General features: G+C 43.1%; 1 protein-coding gene across 2 annotated transcripts in view; it reads right to left on the bottom strand.

The window, feature by feature from the left end:
• Positions 1-617: 617 nt before the first annotated feature.
• NUDT3 (nudix hydrolase 3) overlaps positions 618-20,511 on the bottom strand; it is a 255,460-nt gene continuing 235,566 nt past the window's right edge. Inside the window, exon 5 of one of the 2 annotated variants that reach the window (XM_069238841.1) lies at positions 618-4,363. In XM_069238841.1, the coding sequence (XP_069094942.1) occupies positions 4,152-4,363 (212 nt within the window). In that variant the 3' untranslated portion in view covers positions 618-4,151. The remainder of the gene's footprint in view (positions 4,364-20,511) is intronic. The other variant, XM_069238842.1, reaches the window with a different exon arrangement.

The raw sequence follows: 20,511 nt of genomic DNA, 5'->3' as shown, positions 1-20,511 counted from the left end.
GTGTTTTATCAGGTCCTTCCTGTCAGAACCTAAATGGGTGTTAAACGGAAAGTGAAGCTACCACTGGCATATGGACACTAGCTAGAACATATTCACGGCTGCATGCTACTACATAAAGGTGGAGTACACTACGGTTGTCTAAGCCATGGTTATCCTTTTTCGAGTTAACTCCATGAGGATGGCATTGAAAATGGGCTTCCATGCTCTATGATAATGCCAAACACTGGACATAGGCCTGGCTTAGATAAGCTTACTCCTAGAGTCAGGAAGTTAAAATGCTGTGGTACCAAGACAATAGACCAGCTGGAAAATAGAACTAGTGATGTAAATGAGGACAATAAATAGCATCACTATAACCAGAACCTTCTGCTTTCATCAATTGTCTTCTGATTACTGCTTCAGTTTTATGGTACTTTTGGAAAAGAAAAAAAAAATTCCATGTTACACAGTGTAAACATCGTTTCTAATGTGTGGATACAATTTTTGACACACCTTTATAGCATAGACACACTGGATAGCATAATAAAAACTTGGCATGTTTTCCAGCTCTCATCTCATACCTCTGAAGCACCATTCAGTATTTTTTCACACTACCCAAATAAGCACTGCAAGTCAAGTTAAAAACACGTTCTTGGCACAGTTTATTGTCTTGACCCAAAAACAAAAAAGCTGTTAGCAAGTCAACGAACAACAGCCTACCCTATATTAAACACTTCTGTTTCACAGCCCAGTAAAAACAGGTGGGGAGACCAGGTCGGGAGCAGTTCCAGGATGGACTTTTATTTTTTAATTATGGAAAAATCAGCAGCAGTCCTTTCTGGTATCACAGAGAAGGCTGTAATTACCCTTTCAATGCTATTTTTTATAAGAGGAAGAAAGGTTAGGGAACAATCACCCCTACTTACAGAAACCCTCCACACACAATCAACAAAAAGGATTAAGGCGGTGAGTATCTGGTGCTCTCTGACTGGTGTAGAAACATGCACATCTTAGAATGGAGTCGTCATCTTACTCGTGAGGCAGAGTGCCAATAGTGTGCATAGAGTTCTATGCCACATGAGCCTGCATTCAAAAGACCTTCCACTACATGACAATTTACAATGGAAACTCCCAACATGAAATCACACATGCACCTTTAATCACTTCCAGAAGAACCTAGACTGTGGGAAGGACAGTCTGAAAACTTCTATACAAATTATCAAGCAACACGGTACCACAATGGATTCAAACAGCAGTGCGCCGAGGGGAAAGTGAGGGGAGGCTTGTAAGCAGCACTATACCACGAGTACCTCGAGTATTTTGATACGGAAAGCCTAAAACTAAGTGACACTGCAAGAGGCCTCAACAGCTCAGTAGAGCGAAATATGGAAATTGTGGAGTGTCTGCAGCTTTTCTGCAATATTACTCCAATTTTCCTAGGCAACCTATTCTTTCCAGTATTGTTTAATATATTGTGCGGACAGAATATTGTAGTACTTTCCTCAAAGAAAGGGGTGTGCTTGACTCCAAATTATAGACGCAACTCGGTTAGTCATATTTAAAGGAAGGGTAAATGTAACCTGTGCGTGGGACCAAGAGTGTGGGAGTAAATAAAGCAAATTGAATACATTCCGGCAAAGTAGTATCCATAAATATTAAACAGGCCTTAATACATCATAACTAAGGTGAGATACTGCTTAACAGTTAGATGTTTGAGAGAATTCATTTTGCAAACCTTCACTAGGAGTAAAGCCCATAATCACAGTAGAAACTATGGTGCAGGGCTAAACAGAGATGAGGAACTATTTAGAAAGGATGATTACATAAGGGCACAACCATTTTCCATGCAGAGTAAATAGGATCGAAACAGACTTCATCTTCCTCCCTCATCTCTGCGCTCTTAGACAGGAAAATTATTTCTACATTTACAAGGTGCTTAGCTGCAGCATCACAGATCTTGGGTATATGGAGGTCAGGAGAGCATGCTTCAACATTTCAGTGGCAGGGAGTAAATAGGGGTAGGGTGAGCTATGCAACCTACACTCCCGCCTACAGTAGTCTTTAAAAGTATGAAACTATCTACACTGCTCACTGAAAAAAAGTTGGTACACCTCCAGATACAGCTAAACTAGCATCAAATAGAACCTCAATAGTCGTCGGTAGCTAAAGTAAGCAGTGAAGTTTGGTTTGAGCTGTCAAAAAGAGAAGCCTGACATCACGCTGAGATCCCTTGCCTGAATCAAGTGTCTTACCATTTGCTCTTATGCCATCACAGGATTTAATCTGTCAGAGGTGTAATACTAAGTAACCAAGCATCTATATTGTAAAACAACGGTATGGCCATCCTTGGGAGGTGGGTTAAAAATGTATTTTATGTCTTAGGTTGTCAGTATGGACCACCTGGCTGGCTGTTCAAGTCACAGCGTTCCAGACAGTACATGTGTGCAGTGGGACCTTGGTTTCACATGTTTTAGAGTCCTCACACTTAAAAAAAAAAAAAAAAACTGTGTACCTTAAGATCGTGTGAAGGAAAACAAACTCCTAGTAACTAAAAGCAATTTCTTAGCATGCTACTCAACCCACAATAACACTAGCTTCTGAATGATGCGAGATGACATGCCCATTGTTCTCATGAAAGATATGGCAGCACCCTTAGCATGTATGAAGAAAGAGGTGTGGGAGGCAACAACTCTTCTTCACTGTAACAACCAGATTTCCTTCTAGCTAACCCTTGCATACCACTCTCCTCCTTTCAAACTGAAGATACCGTTCCATCCACCAACCATAACACACGCACAAACATACACAGGACCAAATTACAGTTGGCAAAGAGACACCATGAATTTCACATTAAAAAAAGCACCTCAGGCAATGACGCCAGAAGCAGTGCTGCATGTACACCGTGAGAACTGTATCGAGAGCAGGCTTGGATCGGTGTGCACGTGCATAGGTCTGCAGTGGGATGTGGTGCCTTCAGAATTATATACAACATTAGAATTCCGACCCCGCCATCAGGAGGCCAGTTTCCCCTTGGGAGATGCACCGTGGCCCTGCAATGGAGCTATAAGTCCTAATGGAGATCAAACGAATGACGAGCAGCACCAAGAAATGAAGGAAGAGCAAACTCCCTTGCTGGCCCCAGATAAGGGCCCCAAACATGCTAACACTCGCTGTAGATCGTATTTCAATCGTGCCAGCACCTGCAAAGAGCCATAAAATAGCAAAGCATATAAAGGGGATGTCTCACCACAAACAAATTTAAAAAAATGAAAGGCATTTACATATTTTTAGGTTTTCTATGTTATCCTGTGCCAGGTCTGCAAGACAGCTTCAATATCCCGAGTCTCATATCCTGCCCTGATGCATAGAACGAAGGGCTTACTATAGTTTCATTTGGAGCCTTATTAATGCAATGTTCAAGACTAAGAGCATGAAAAGTTATCTATCAAAATTATCAACCAAAATTGAAACATGGAATGGGTGGGCTTGTGTGGGAAATCAATGCCCAGTTCATCTGTGTTTAATACTAACGATGCCAGTTGCAGATATCTAGAAGTGGAGGAATGAGGCAGGGATATGTGGCCAGCACGAAATTAAACGGGAGTAAAGTCAATGGTGGAGCTCTGGACTTAACATGCCTGAAGGAGATTGTTTCAGACAATAGGTGAATGCCAAGTTCCGAGTTTCATGGAAAGGACTCTAGCAGGTGGCAACAGGGAATAGAGTAAATTTATTTTATTTTCACACAGAGGTGGTGCAGGTGTTAGAAATTGGCATCTAGGCGCTCAAAAAAGTTGCATTCCATAGCAGTTGGTAATATCGTTTTAAGGGGGCCAGGTAGAGTAGAGGTAATACTTTTCTATTTTTCTAGCACACGGGACTGGGATAATGTGGTGAAGGGGCATTTCATGCACAAATAATTATTTTACAAAATCATCCTCAGGAGAGGGCAGAAATGGGAATGGGAAGCCAGGGTGCCCTTAGAAGGGGGACATTCCATTCCGCACTAAACTGCAACATTCTCAACAAACACTGCTTTTGGCGGGGCTCCTGCTTGTGTCTTGCCCAACACAGGGGCAGGTTTAAAAGGGGACAAGGAGAAAGGAGGGTACAGGAAAGGCAGGTTTTTCAGTCTTATCCAAAATGGTTTTCAGATTCCTGAAGACGGTCCGTCATCTGATATCGGACAGCGAGCTCTGACTGGAAGCGGTGTATGCTGAGCCCAATGACGGCGTGCCGTTGTTTGCCAGTCGACCTTGCCGGAGAGTTTCGAAGTATGAGGCTTGAACAGGTTTATGGCACTGCAGGACTTGTCTGGCGTCTTCCACCTTGAACCATTCCCTCTTCCTTCCTGTGTGGGAAGAGGGAGGAGAGAGATCATCCACTGCATTAAAAGAAACAAAAAGCACAGGTTTTAGAAACCATACTGTTGAACTCTACTTTTTATTTCTGATCTTGTTGTGTGGTGGGTCTCCATAACGAAAACGGGGCAATCTCACCTACCTACAAATGCACAACAAAGCAGTTTTTACTTCTAAACCACATTTCATGTTGTATGACAAGGCAGGGTTGCACAGTAATACGTTTGGCAGGTACTGCAGCTAGAAGTGAATTGATTAAACTTGGCATGTATACTCAATTCAATGATTGATAAGCACTACAATCTTTTGTCAACATACATTTTTGGGGAACAAAGGGTTTACACCCAAACAAAACTAATTAAGTTGTATACACAAGCCGATGTTCATTTTAAAGTATTTTGGGAAGGTATTTATCTGACTAACACAAGTACATCTTCAAGCCTCCTTAACATGGGAAACCAAATATACACGTTAAATGCAGGTTGCATACACCTGCAAAACGTGAAAACTTTCTAAACAATAGTGCTTCTATTGCAAGTTTGCCTTACGGGAAAACGTAAGCTCAACACAATAGCACCGAGTTGATTACAGCGGTAAACCGGTAGTCAGTACTGATATTTTTATTTAACGAACTGCCAAGGCAAAGGAAGAAAGGTCGGCTTTTCATATTGCAAAAGCCATGTTAAAGGCAATCAGCTGTCAGTTGTTTATTGTTATCACACAGGTCTAGAGCCTGTAGACCTACTTCAATACTTGAAATCTCACAGATTACTGTATTTGGTGAGGGTTGAATCATCTCTTTCACAAAAGCTGGAGGTAAAATATTTACACTGTGATAATCCTTGTTCAAACTGCACATTGTTTTGGGGAATGCAGCTGTATACCATTTTATGACAAGCTGATGATAAAGGCAAGTCTATTTGTTGTGAAATATTACAAAAAGGGCAGTGGGCCCCAAAATATTAATTATGGAAAGCATATATTCAGGGCAATAGGCCGTTTAGAGCAGAACATTAGGGGGGTAGACTGGTAATTTTCTGTATGTAAGATGGCAATTTCTATACTATGCAAGGGTTTTGTGTTGGTTAGTCTCGCTAACCAACTCTAATGGGCAGAAGATTACACTGTGAATCTCCTTTAGGCCCCCACGAGGGGATATGTACTTTTTTGCCGACTGTCATTTTATGCATATTTTCACGACTGCGCGTACACCGAATGGCTGCTTAAGGAGACGTCTGTGCTGAAAGCAGTAGGCACGATTTGGTTATGGAGACAACACAATGATACATTTTGTAGGCCTAACGGGTCCATTTAGAAAAAGGCATGTCTAATGCCAGAGGTCTAGTCTGTTATGAAATATTATGAGGCGTACCATGAAAACATATGATAAAGCCAACATGCCTCTTATTACACGGTGGCCTAGACTATGCACAATGCCTTCCCAAGTGGCCACTGATTCGATATTTAATTTTGAATGTATCGATCACTGCAAGCATATGATTGCCACATATAGGCTCTATCCTTATTTCTAATTTTTAATGTATCTTGTATATGCACATTGAGTGTATGTGTTTAATTGTAGGGGATCGAATGCAAGACTGAAGCAACAGATTATGAGTTCATAGACGACTGAAAGACTGCGTGTATAATGAGTTACAAAGTACCTACAACTCGCCAGTGACTGAACTCGACAGTGACTTTCAGTTATAAGTCATACCTACTGGCACTGCCAATGCAAAGGAGCCCAACAAGACTTCGTACAGCAGAAAACATTTTGAATACAGAAACCCTGAAGTCTCGAAACTCATAATAGATGACCCCCACCCCTCTATGACCACAGATCTAAGCACGTCGAGGCCTTGCAAATACCCAATGTCCATCCAACGTTACGCTGCCAGAGTGTTTTGGCTTGGCATATAGTAGCGTGGAGATGTGCTGCTCGTCACCAATGCCACTGTGTAACTAGAAGCTGACAGAAACAGAGGGAAAAGAAGGCATGTGTACGTTACAGTACACTTGCTTTCAGCATTAAACTGTTCAGCGCATGGCTCTTCAGGTCAAATGCACTGATTAGAGAAAGAGTAGGACCTGAGCATCCTTCTCCAGACTGTGTAGTGAGTGGCAAGTAGACACCAGCAACCAACTACTGCCCTAGCTATATTACCTCTTTCCCAGGCTCCCCTAACACCCTTTGAAAGCAGTCATGACCTAGCCATAAACTAAAATCTCAATCAGGTCTTGGTGGCATATACACCTTTCTTTTCATTAACCTATATGCCTCTGTCTCCTCGTGTATCAATCTCAATCCATCCATTCTCTTTTCGCTCTCTGATCGCTTTCTCTATACTGCCAACACCCCCCCCCCCCCCCCCCCCCCCACCACCATCCAAGCTGCCACCTAACTGTCTTTTTTCGGTCAAGGCCTACCAGACTGTGCAGCTGTCCTGGTTTGCTAACAACATTTTGGGAACATTCAGAAAGCTTCCCTGGGAATGCATTCTGGCAGGTGCTTCCCATTGGGTTTGTAACTCATTTTCTGGATATTTGCTGGCTTTGTGTGTTTCAGGCTGTCCAGCGTGAGTTTGTCCCTCCTAAGGAGCAAAGCCTTTGCAACTCTACCTCTCCTTGTATTCTTCCATTAGTTCTCCTTTCAGTAAACAGGCCTGTAAATCTTGTTCTTATCTTGTCACGTTTAATGTATATTCAAAGACAAACGTCTGGCTGTCTACTGAGTGAGCATGGTGCTTACTTTTCTTTCTCCGACTTCAAAGTGATAGGATTTATGTGACAACCGTGCAGGATACCAGGTTTATTAAAGTTTTGTTTTTCAAGCACATAACATTTAAATGAACTGCAAGTAATTCTGAATATATCAGAAAGCACAAATTACACATTTTTGTTAATTCTGATGTGTGCTTTAAACAAAAACTTTCAATATGATCAAAACATATCAATACACTAGGTGATGTCATTTCACAAATAGTTTGTGTGCTGTATAGTTTTATTAGTAAAACTGTATGTTTGTGCAAATGTAATTATCATTTCAACTGAAAATGTGTTATCTGTAATGGCAGTGTGCTACCACACCCTGCATACTCTACTCCATACTAGTTCACTGTAGCCTGTGTCCCTCTACTTAGCACTACTGTACTTTTTGCCATTACACTCTACACTTTATTACTGCATTCTATGCCACTCCACTTTGTCACTCTACTATACTGTGCACTACTGCGCTCTACGACACTGTACTCTACACCACTGCATTCTATATCACTCTGCACCATGCCACTCCATGCCACTCTAATTGGCAATACTGCACTCCATGCCGCCTGCACACTGCATCATTCCACTCTATGTTCCTCTACTCTGCACCACTCTATGCCAGTGCACTCTAATCCACCCTACTGTGCACTACTGCTCTCTACTTCACTGCATTGTAAGCCACTCCACTCTGCATCACTGCACTCTACTATGCACTATTCTAATCTACACCACTGGTTTCTATGACACTGCATTGTACACCACTGAATTCTACGTCACTATACTCTGCTTCAAAACACTCTGCACTCGTCCACTCTAAGCCATTCCACTCTATTCAGCACCATTCTATTCGATTCTATGCCAATTAACTCTAATCTTCTCCACTGTACTCAACACCACTGTGCTCTATGCCACTACTCAACACCACTCTATGCCACTGGACTCTATTCTGTACTATTGCATTCTATGCCAATGCACTTAATACCATTCTACATCACTCCACTCTATGACACTGCACTCTGCATCACTCCACTCTAGGGGCCTGTACTTTATGCCTTTGCACTCTGTTATACACCACTGCACTTTACTATGCAACATTAAGCTACACCATTGAGTTCTACAATGCTGCATTGTATGCTGCTGAATTCTATGCCTCTGCTCCCTATGCACTATACTTTGCAACACTACACAAAAGCACTCTACTGTACGCCACTTTACATGACTCCACTCTATGCCAATCCACTCTACAACACTTTATTCCACTCTTCACCATTACACTCTACAACACTCCACACCACTCTTCTCTATGCCACCAACTTTTAGCCATGCTGAACAGCAGCTATGCTTTGGTACAACATGGCTAAAAGACATTGGCAAAGCCAATAGCCCTTGTATAGGTGAGACCTATAGGCTTTGTCAATGCTTGTTTTCTTGAAGCCTCCTTGTGCCTACTTCAATAAGCCTCGGGGAGCTGGGTAAAGTGAGACACCAGGAGCAGCCCCGCTCTTTCAAAACTGGCCTCCAAGGGCTCCAGATCAAGGTGGGGAAATGCATAGTGGAATAAAAGGCCAGTCGAGCTGTGTCCCTGCCTAACCACGTCAGAAGTGGCCTCTGAAAGCATAAGAGCCATACAAGCAAGCATAACAAGCTCCCTCTGACCAGTTCAACAATTAACTGCTGGACTTTCTTACCCGACCCGCCCCTCTTCACCTCTTCTGATCCAGATCAATGCCTTGAACTAGTCCAAGGATGACATGCACCCTACACAAGAAGCCAACATCACTTGACAAATTACCATCTCTAATGGTAACTAGCACAAAGGAAGTCTTATGTCCCTCATTCAGTCAAAGATATTTATAACGGGTTCATACAAATAGACAATTACCTTGAATGCAATGCTAGTAACACATTCATTAATGTCAAACACATTAGAGATATAAACATTTTCAAATGTTCTTTTCCAAGAACATACAAGGATATAAAATCCAGAATTGATTTATGCAACATAAGGCTGACCTTTTAGCAGGATATAGAAGTATATCAGGCTTTGTACATAAAACCAGGAATTAATGTTTCGTTGCAATATGAAGTTATGTGTTTCAAACTGATGCACTGGCCGCCAGGCAGATGTTCTGCAAATGAGAGCGTTCAGATAATTCCTTAAAAAGGGCAGTGGGGACTGATATTCAACGTGTACAATGGGCCATAAACTGTAGAGTTTTGTTGACCTTTTCGTAGTTATTTAATTTACGTTGTCCAATCCAGCAGTCTATGAACTGCTATCAGCCCTGTAGTTCTGATCCATATCTTATAAGGAAACATTACCTGTAATCCTTGCTCTTCATCGTGGACTACTCATTTAATACATAAACGATAACGTACTTTCCCACCCCCACGTGTCGGACACCGCACAGATCTTTACAAATAAGTTCTTGATCTTGAAATTACTGAAACAGGAAATAATGCCTAAGGGGACACATTTACATAATTCATATTTTTCAACATAGCTAAATCAATTGTCATAAAATAGATTCGACTCAAGGTACCACACTAATCATAAGTTTTAAAAGAAAAGGGTAGAGAATGGTGATAGTGTACTCAAGTGAAAAACTGTCCCTAAAGCTATAAGGGGCGTGGAAGCTGATCCATCCCGTAATGCACAGCTGGGAGGGAGGTAACTTTTTCAAGTCACAAAGGGAGAGAAAACACTATACTGGACCACATGGAGGCTGATGTGACATTTATCATTTGAGAGCGAATGTCGATGATGGAGAACTACAAGTAAGCATATTTTCTTTCATTATTAGAATCCCACAATATGCATAAATGTTGCAGCAGAATCTCAAGTCTAAATCAACCTCAAAAGGGTGAAACCAAAAGCACAGGAAAAATTATTATGTGAGAACCTTGCAGGTAAGCCTGATCCCCTTGGGGTTTCTTCTCTGGAATCAAGATCCTATGCAATAAAGCATGGCTAAGGTATGGGTTGATTAGGAGGTGGCAGCTCTGTAAATATTGGAAAAAAGCACATTCCTCCGAGCAGAAGCAGCTGGGCCGGACTGGGAATTTCAAGCAGCCCTGGCAAAAATATTAATTTAGACCCCATTTACACCAGGCGAATCTTCCCCTCACAGACTACTAATCCAATAAATGCATAGCACTCCTCTAAAATCCGCTACTTCAAATCCAAGCAGGACGTTTATTATCTACAATTGCCCCCCTCCAGAATAACCAAACAAATCGTCAAGTAGATACACTGCGTAGAGCTGCACTTTTCCAGAGACTTGTTTTACTAATTGTTTCAGTTCAGATTTTTAGTTTGCATTCTAGAACTTAAAGTATAGGTGTTTTAAGAAGTAAACGTTGCTACAGGCTTAAGAATGAATAGACTCATGCAGTATGAAATCTCGGCTCAGCATAAGGAGCATCAGCTAAAAACAAATTTTGCAAAACATGCCGAGCATTTCTCGCATAAAGCCTGTCCTTCCAAGTCCAAGCACAACGTTTCCTATTCAATGAAAAAAACAAAGCTACCCGCACCTTAAGAGACGTGAAAAGAAAGGCTCTTCTCAAAAATAAAGGAAACGGCACCTCAGCCCAATAAAATACCTACTGCTTCGGTCAAGAAAAGTACTCTCACATACTCAAAGTGGCTTCTCAGACCTCTTCTGATGTCTCTTGTACTTGCTCTGTTAAAGTGGGCAGGCACCAAGCTAACTGTTATTGGTGCGCAAGTGAAGACGTGTGCATTCACTCTAAAAGTGTTGGGAAGCAGTAGGTTAACCAAAAAAAAAAAATTATATATATATATATATATATATATATATATATATATATATATTTCTTCTATATATAGACTTCTTCGAAGAAAAACAACCTGTAACACTCAGAGCCCAACACTAGATGGCAGGATAATGCACAGCATGTGAATCTGCAGCGTCTCAAGCCACGAACAGATGTACACTGGGTAAGTGACATTTTCTGTTCAGTGGCACGTGTAGCTGCAGATACACATGCTGTGCATAGACTAGTAAGCAGTAACCTCCCCTAAAAAGCGGTGGCTTAGCCTGTAGGAGTTGAAGTTGTTTGAAATAATGTTCTTAATACAGCCTGTCCTACTGTGGCTTGTTGTGTTGTTAACACATCTACACAGTAATGTTTTGTGAATGTATGAGGCGCAGACCAGGTGGCTGCCTTACAAATTTCAGTCATAGGTATATACCCCAGAAAGGCCATTGTGGCGCCTTTTTTCCTAGTGGAATGCGCTTTTGGTGTAATAGGTAGATCTCTTTTTGCTTTGATATAACAAGTTTGAATACATTTAACTATCCATCTGGCAATGCCTTGTTTGGATATAGGATTACTGGCATGAGGTTTTTGGAAGGCTACAAACAATTGTTTTGTTTTTCGAAATTGTTTTGCCCTGTCAATGTAATACATTAGTGCTCTCTTTATGTCTAATGTATGTAAGGCTCTTTCGGCTACTGAGTCTGGTTGTGGAAAGAAGACTGGGAGTTCCACTGTTTGGTTTAGGTGGAACGGCGATATGACTTTTGGTAAGAATTTGGGATTTGTATGTAGAACCACATTTTGTTTATGTATTTGTATAAAGGGTTCTTGTATAGTAAATGCTTGTATCTCACTTACTCTTCGAAGTGATGTGATAGCTATTAGAAAGGCTACCTTCCAAGTTAAGTATTGTATCTCACAAGAGTGCATGGGTTCGAATGGTGGTCCCATGAGTTGTGTTAATACAACATTAAGGTTCCATGAAGGTACTGGTGGTGTTCTTGGGGGGTATGATTCTTTTTAGTCCCTCCATAAATGCTTTGATGACTGATTCTAAAAAGCGATGTTGAATGTGTAATCTGCAGATAGGCAGATATGGCAGTGAGATGTATTTTAATTGAAGAGAATGCTAGATTAGACTTTTGTTAGTGTAATAAGTAGCCTACAATGTCTTTTGCGGAAGCATGCAGTGGTTGAATTTGATTAGTGTGGCAGTAGTAAACAAATCTTTTCCTTTTGTTTGCATACCAATGTCTTGTAGTGGGTTTTCTAGCTTGTTTAATGACCTCCATACATTCTTGTGTAAGGTCTAAATGTCAAAATTCTAAGATCTCTGGAGCCAGATTGCTAGATTGAGCAATGCTGGATTCGGGTGTCTGATCGGTTGTTTGTGTTGTGTTAACAGATCTGGCGTGTTCGGTAATTTGATGTGAGGTACTACTGATAAATCTAGCAGTGTTGTGTACCACGGTTGGCGAGCCCAGGTTGGTGCTATAAGTATTAGTTTGAGTTTGTTTTGACTTAGTTTGTTTACCAGATAAGGAATGAGTGGGAGAGGGGGGAAAAGCGTAAGCAAATATCCCTGACCAACTGATCCATAACGCATTGCCCTTGGACTGAGGGTGTGGGTATCTGGACGCGAAGTTTTGGCATTTTGCGTTTTCTTTTGTTGCGAATAGGTCTATTATTGACGTTCCCCAGCGTAGAAAGTAATCTTGTAGGATCTGGGGATGAATTTCCCATTCGTGTGTTTGATCTCGACTGAGATTGTCGGCTAACTGGTTCTGAATGCCTGGGATGTATTGTGCTATTAGGCGAATGTGATTGTGAATTGCCCAATGCCAAATTTTCTGTGCTAAGAGACACAGTTGTGACAAGTGTGTCCCCCCTTGTTTGTTGAGGTAATACATTGTCATCATGTTGTCGGTTTTGACAAGAATGTGTTTGTGGGCTTTCAGTGGTTGAAATGCTTTTAATGCTAGAAACACTGCCAACAGTTCTGAATGATTTATGTGTAGTTGTTTTTGTTGATTGTCCCATTGTCCCTGTATGCTGTGCTGGTTGAGGTGTGCTCCCCACCCCATCATGGAAGCATCTGTCGTGATCACGTCTTGAGGCACTGGGTCTTGGAATGGCCGCCCTTGGTTTAAATTTATAGGGTTCCACCATTGAAGCGAGAAGTGTGTCTGGCGGTCCACCAACACTAGATCTTGGAGTTGACCCTGTGCTTGTGTCCATTGTCTTGCTAGGCACTGTTGTAAGGGCCGCATGTGTAATCTTGCGTTTGGGACAATGGCTATGCATGAAGACATCATGCTTAGAAGTTTCATTACAAATCTTACTTGGTAGTGTTGGTTTGGCTGTATGTTTAATGTTATATTTTGGAACGCTTGTACCCTTTGTGGACTTGGAGTGGCAATCGCTTTTTGTGTGTTGAGTGTTGCTCCCAAGTATTGTATTTGGGATGGCAGCAGATGTGATTTTTGGTAATTTATAGAAAACCCTAGTTTGTGTAGAGTTTCTATAACGTATTGCGTGTGAAGAAGACACTGTTGTTGAGTGCTGGTTTTTATTAGCCAGTCGTCTCAGTACGGGAATACGTGCATGTGCTGTCTCCTTATATGAGCGGCTACTACCGCAAGGCATTTTGTGAATACCCTTGGGGCTGTTGTTATCCTGAACGGTAACACTTTGAATTGATAGTGTACGCCGTGTATTACAAACCTTAAGTATTTTCTGTGGGAAGGATGTATGGGTATGTGAAAGTAGGCTTCCTTGAGATCTAATGTTGACATGTAGTCCTCCTTTTTGAGTAAGGGAACCACATCTTGAAGTGTTACCATGTGGAAGTTATCCGATTTCATGAAGAGATTCAGCGTTCTGAGGTCTAAAATGGGTCTTAACGTTTTGTCTTTCTTTGGAATTAGGAAATATAGTGAGTAGACGCCTGTTCCTTTTTGATGGTTGGGTACTAACTCTATTGCTTATTTTTGTAACAATGCTTGGACTTCTAGTTGTAACAGGTATAAATGTTGTTTGGACATATTGTGTGCTCTTGGGGGCACATCTGGTAGGAAATTTATGAATTCTATGCAATAACGATGTTGGATAATGGCTAGGACCCATGCGTCTGTAGTTATGCGTGTCCAGTTTTTGTAGTATGCAGTAAGTCTCCCCCTCCCACTGGTGTTAAGTGTTGGGGTTTTGTGACATTGAAGTCACTGTTTGGTTTGACTTGTTTTAGGGGTTTGGAATTCCCCCCCCCCCTATATGAGCCTCGAAACCCTCCTCTCTGGTATTGTCCCTGATAGGTGGGTCTCGTTTGCGAGGTGGAAGGTTCTGGTGTTTGCATACGAAACCCCCCCTCTAAATTGTGGCTTTCTAAATGTGCCTCTGCTTTGTGGGGAGTAGAGCGTACCCGTGGCTTGGCCGTGCCTGTGTCCTTTTTTAATTTTTCAATATCTGTGTCCACCTCCGGCCCAAACAATTGTTCCTGGTTGAAAGGCATATTTAACACAGCTTGTTGGATTTCTGGCTTGAATCCTGAGCTTCGTAACCATGCATGCCTGCGAATGGTTACCGCAGTGTTGACTGTTCGTGCTGCTGTGTCTGCAGAGTCTAATGCAGACCTTATTTGGTTGTTGGATATTGCTTGTCCTTCCTACAACCTGTTGGGCACGTTTCTGGTGTTCTTTGGGCAAGTGCTGTATAATGTGTTGCATCTCGTCCCAGTGTGCCCTGTCGTAGCGAGCCAGTAGGGCTTGTGAGTTTGCGATCCGCCATTGATTGGCTGCCTGTGCTGCCACCCGTTTGCCCGCTGCATCAAACTTCCTACTCTCCTTGTCAGGCGGTGGAGCGTCTCCTGATGATTGAGAGTTTGCCCTCTTTCTTGCCGCCCCTACAACTACTGAGTCTGGCGTAAGTTGCTGTGTTATAAACACAGGGTCCGTTGGGGGAGGTTTGTATTTTTTCTCCACCCTAGGTGTGATAGCCCTTCCATTTACTGGCTCCTGGAAGACCTGTTTTGCGTGCTTGAGCATGCCTGGGAGCATTGGTAGACTCTGGTAGGAAGTGTGGTTGGACGCCAAGATGTTGAATATGAAATCATCCTCTATTGGCTCTGAATGCATTGCTACATTGTGGAATGTAGCTGCCCTTGATAGTACCTGCGTATACGCAGAACTGTCCTCTGGAGGTGACGGCCTTGTTGGGTAACAATCTGGGCTGTTGTCTGATACCGGAGCATCATATAAGTCCCATGCATCCAGATCATCCTTTGTCATCCCTGTATGGGTCGGTGACTGCATTTGGGGTGTTGTTAACGGGGACAGCTGTGGTGAATGCAGTGGAGAAGGTTGTGGCGAAAACAGCTGTGGTGAATGCAGTGGAGAAGGTTGTGGTGAAAACCTCTGTGGTGGTGTTTTATCTCTTGCCACCTTTGCCTTCGGCTGCATTCCTGACTCATGAAATGCCAGCTTTCTTTTGGTTTTAATTAGAGGAAGAGTTTGTATTTTCCCAGTCTCTTTCTGGATATGCAACCTCCTTTGGGTATGGTCTGGTTCCCCCATACCTATTTCCTGCTCAAATTTGCATTTGGCCGGAAAGTCCTTGCTCTTCCGTGTAAGAGCTTCTTTTTGGCTCCAAAGCCGCTTTTTTCAGTACCGAAGCTTCCGTGAAAGTCTTTCGGTTCCGAGGTAACCTTTCTCACCTTGGGTGAGTCGAACTCTCGGTGTCGAGATTGTTCGGAGCCTGAATCTCGACCGGAGTCGGATGTCTTCGGCATGTCTTTGGCCTTTTTCGGAGCCGATGTTTGGTCACTGTCTTTTCGATGGGTTAAGCCATGGGCCTGCTGGCGGTGGCATCCCCTTGGCCTTTACGATCTTTGTGTGAGTCTTGGACGGGGCAGTTTTACTCACTGTTTTCTGCGTCGTCGCGGCTTGCTCACTTTCAGAATCATCCGAGTCCGTTCCCAGGATGGAAATTCTTTCCTCCTCTTCGACGTCGAGTTGTTCCCTCGGTGTCAACGCCATTTGTAGTCTTCTGGCTCTTCGATCGCGTAGGGTCTTTTTTCGATCAAAATGCCCGACAGGCCTCACAAGTATCCTCCCGGTGTTCTGGTGATAGACACAGATTACAGACCAAGTGTTGGTCTGTATAAGGATACTTCGAGTGGCACTTTGGACAGAAGCGGAAGGGGGTCCGGTCCATTAGTTTCATCGATGGACGCGGTCGGGCCGACCAGGCCCTGCTGAAGAGCGGAAGCCCCGAAGGGCCGCCGGAGCGCTTCTACTATCGGTGTCGATACGCTAACACTAAACCGGTACCGAGCGCAAACAATACCGTCAAATTTTCGATATTAAGCTAACTTTCCCGATTCGAAATACGGAGCGAAGAGGAACACGTCCGAACCCGATGGCGGAAAGAAAACAATCAAAGATGGAGTCGACGCCCATGCGCAATGGAGCCGAAAGGGAGGAGTCCCTCGGTCTCGTGACTCGAAAAGATTTCTTCGAAGAAAAACAACTTGTAACACTCCGAGCCCAACACTAGATGGCAGGATAATGCACAGCATGTGTATCTGCACATGCCACCGAACATATATTTTATATATATACATATATATATATATATATATATATATATATATATATATATATATATATATATATACACACACATTTTTTTACACACATACACACCTGCCGCTCGTCCTTCTCCGCTCTTCCGGCGTGTGCGCGCACAGGTCACGGCTCCCAGACTCCCTCACAGCCAATCCAGACGCTGCTCTCTTGCAGGTAATACCAATGAGAGCAGCGTGGGGATTGGACGGAGCGGGTTGTTTTTGCGCTCCCAGGAGGACTGGAAGTCTGTGCCTGCTGTTTTTCTCCACCCAGCAATGAAGCTGGGATGGAGAAATGTCAATGCGCATGTCAACATGTGCACTGACAGCAGTGTACACCACTTCTCCATCATTTCTCTTATGGCCTCACCCCAAGACTCGGCTCTTAAAAAATAGAATGATAATAAACATGTTATTTCATTTTGCTTTGCGGGGTGAGGGTTGGGGTAGTGGGGAGGGATTAAGAGAGGAGCCGCTCCTGCTGGCCAGTCTGACCACAAAGAAACTGCTTTGCCTCTGGTGGAAAGAGGCCTACGTTTACTTTGCAACAGGACAATGTTCTTTTGATAGATGATGATTCAAGGCTCAGACTATACCTATCTAGCAATGCCTGTTTTTATGAAGACAAGCCCCATGTGAAGAGCTCCATAATTAATTAAGGGCTACTTGTCCTTCAATATTTGTTTGGTCTATTTAGTAAGAGTTCTCTTCATATGCAATGTTTGTGAGGGTCTTCCTGCACTGATGGTTGTTATCAGGAAGAAAGCAGAGTAAAGTAGCTCAATTTGAAAGCAAAGATAACTTTCCAAAGCAAAGATGCGTCCACTGATGAGGAAAATTACTTATCCTGTAAGCATCTGATTGTGGCACGCAGTGCTTCAGATTCACATGCTTTGCATACTCCTGCCATCTAGTGTTGGGTCCAGATGTGTGCAGGTTGTCTTTCTTCGAAAAAGTCTTTCATGTCACAAGGTAGAGTGGCTCCTCCTCTAGGTGATAATGCGCATGGGCATCAACTCCATTGTCAGATTGTTTTGGAGTGTAAAGCGAGTGTAGGTAAAGAGATTTCCATTTGTATAGGAAAAAACTACAACAGCCAAAGGTGTCCGGGGTGGAGTGGGTGCACGAGAATCTACAGCACTACATGCCACAAACAAATGCTTATAGGGTAAGTAACATTTTCTGTTTGAGACGTTCAGCTGTAGATACACATGCTTTGCACAGACTGAAACTCGATCCTCCTCATAAGCGGTGGCTAACCTGTGGGTGTTCCATTTGTTAGGGAAAGTGTACGTAACACTGCCTGACCTAAATTAGCTTGCTGGCATGTTTGAACAGCCACACAGTAATGTTTAGAGAAGGGGTGTGTTGTAGACCATGAAGCTGCTTTGCCATTGTCAGCTATTGGAATGTTTCCTAGGAAAGCCTTGGCTGCTCCTTTCTTCCTAGTAGTATGTGCCCTAGGAGGCTATATAAAGTTCTTTGGCGTTAGCGTAACATGTTTGAATTCACTTAACTATCCATCGGGCAATACCTGATTTGGATACAGGCTTTCCTTTATGAAGTGGTGAAAAGGCAACAAACAGTTGTTTAGTGTTTCTAAAAGTTTTAGTTCCATCAATTTAGAATATATGGGCTTTTTTGACATCGAATGCGTGGAGAGCCCTCTCCGCAGCTGATTCTGGTTAAGGAAAAAACAAACAGCCACTCATTTGATCAATTGAGGTGAACATCAGAGACAACCTTGGTAGGAATTTAGCGTCGGTGCAGGGTACTACCTGCCTCTGTAGAGCTGGAAGAAATGTTCTTCTAAGGTTAATACTTGTAGCTGTATAACATGTCTGAGGTAACAGCAATTAAAAGGCCACCTTCCAAGAGAGATATTGAAGAGGGCAGGTATGCAGGGGCTCGAACGGAGGGCCCATGATCGGTCTAAGAGCAATGTTAAGATTCCATGAAGGTGCAGGTGGAACCCATGGTGGAATTACATACTCTCTTAAGCCTCTCCATCAAGGATTTAATGACTGGTATTTTGAATATAGACATGTGTTGTCTATTTTGTATATAGGCAGCTAATGTAGTAAGATGTAATCTTTTGGAGGTGAATGCTAGCCCAGAGAGTTTTAAATGAAGCAGGTAACAGACAATGCTCTGTAAAGTGACACTGAAAGGGTCAATTTGTTCTGAATAGTTAATGTGGAGAACCCGGTGTTTGGAGTTCCAGAGAACCTGTACTGTGAGATCCTGCAAGTGTGCATCCCATTCCATGAGTGATATGTCCGTTGTGACAGTGATGTGAGGAACGGAGTCAAGAAAATGCCGTCCTCTTCATCGGTTGTTGGTGTTCCATCACGGCAGAGAGTGGCGAGTCTCAACACTAGATCTTCTGACCCTGTGATTGAGACCACTGTTGAGCTAGGCATTGCTGTAACAGGCACATGTGTAGTCGTGCACGGGGTACTACGGCACTACAGGAAACCATCATACCTAGGAGATGCATGAATGTCCTCACTGTGAGTTGTTGATTTGTCTGAAAATGGTGTAACCGCTTGGAAACTCTGAATTCTTGCAGGAATGGGATAGGCTAATCCTATTTGTGTGTTAAGAAAAGCCCTGGACATGGCTGAACCTGCAGAGTTTCAGGTGAGATTTTGTGATACTGACGGTGAACCCTAGGTGATGGAGCAGATCTATTGCAACTTGAGTATGTTGTTGACACTGTGGATTAGTGTTGGCTTTGGTAAGCCAATCGTCCAGGTATGAAAATACATGAACTTTTTGTCTGCGTAGATAGGCTGCTACCATCGCAATGCATTTGGTGAATATCCTAGGTGCAGTAGTCACCCCAAAAGGAGGGCACTGAACTGATAAGGTTTGCCGCCTACCACAAACTTGAGATATTTCAGATGTACAGGGTGTATTGGTATGTGAAAATAGGCGTCCTTTAGGTGTAGTGTAGCCATAAAGTCACCCTGTTGGGAAAGTGGGATCACGTCTTGTAAGGTGGCCATGTGGAAGTATAGCGTACACCCCTAAACCCCGATGACGTAGAAAGACAGGTTCTATAGCTCTCTTGAGAAGAAGGGCTTGGGCTTCCTGTATGAACAATGCTTTATGCTCTAGCGATAGATAGCCTGAGTACGAGGTTGAATTTTGGTAGGTATGGTAAGGAGCTCCAGACAACCATGCTGAATGATGTCCACACCCACTGGTCGGATGTAACTGTTTGCCATGTGGGTAAAAAATCCTGTAAATGCACTCCAACAGGTGTTATATAGTTGGAGGGTACAAGAGGGAAGTCATTACTTGATGGTGTTTTTTTTCCTTCCACATGGGGGAAGCACCCTTAGCACTAACTTAGGCATTGTTTCCTATATAGGAGCCTCAGAAGTAGCCTTTCGGGGAGGTTTGTTGATCATGATTATTGGGGTGTGGGGGGGGGGGGGGGAGACGGGGGTCGGAGGTGAGGCGTCAGAAGAGGTCGCCTTGGAACCTCCATGATTGCTTGGGCGGTGAAAGGAGTAACAGGAAGTTCGAGTCTGAATGGCCCCCATTGCTTTTGCAGTTTTTGTATTTTTTTTTCTAAAAAGTTTCGAATGTTTGGTCTGCCTGGGGACTGAATGAAAATGTCACTTACCCAGTGTACATCTGTTCGTGGCATTAGTCGCTGCAGATTCACATGCTGTGCATAGTCCGCCGTCTGGTGTTGGGTCGGAGTGTTACAAGTTGTTTTTCTTCGAAGAAGTCTTTCGAGTCACGAGACTGAGGTACTCCTCCTACTTTGGTTCCATTGCGCATGGGCGTCGACTCCATCTTAGATTGTTTTCCCCGCAGAGGGTGAGGTAGGAGTTGTGTATGCTAGTAATAGTGCCCATGCAATGGAACAAATACGTATGTACAAAATTAAGGTTTAATGTAATATATTTACAAATGTACAAATGTTCAAGATCTACTTCTAAACGGCTACAGGCTCCCGGGGAGGAGGGTGGGCGCATGTGAATC

This window comes from Pleurodeles waltl, chromosome 6, assembly GCF_031143425.1.
Source record: "Pleurodeles waltl isolate 20211129_DDA chromosome 6, aPleWal1.hap1.20221129, whole genome shotgun sequence".
NCBI classification, from domain to species: Eukaryota; Metazoa; Chordata; class Amphibia; order Caudata; family Salamandridae; genus Pleurodeles; species Pleurodeles waltl.
The sequence above is the reverse complement of the archived record's forward strand: the minus strand, read 5'-3'. Positions and strand labels throughout refer to the sequence as shown.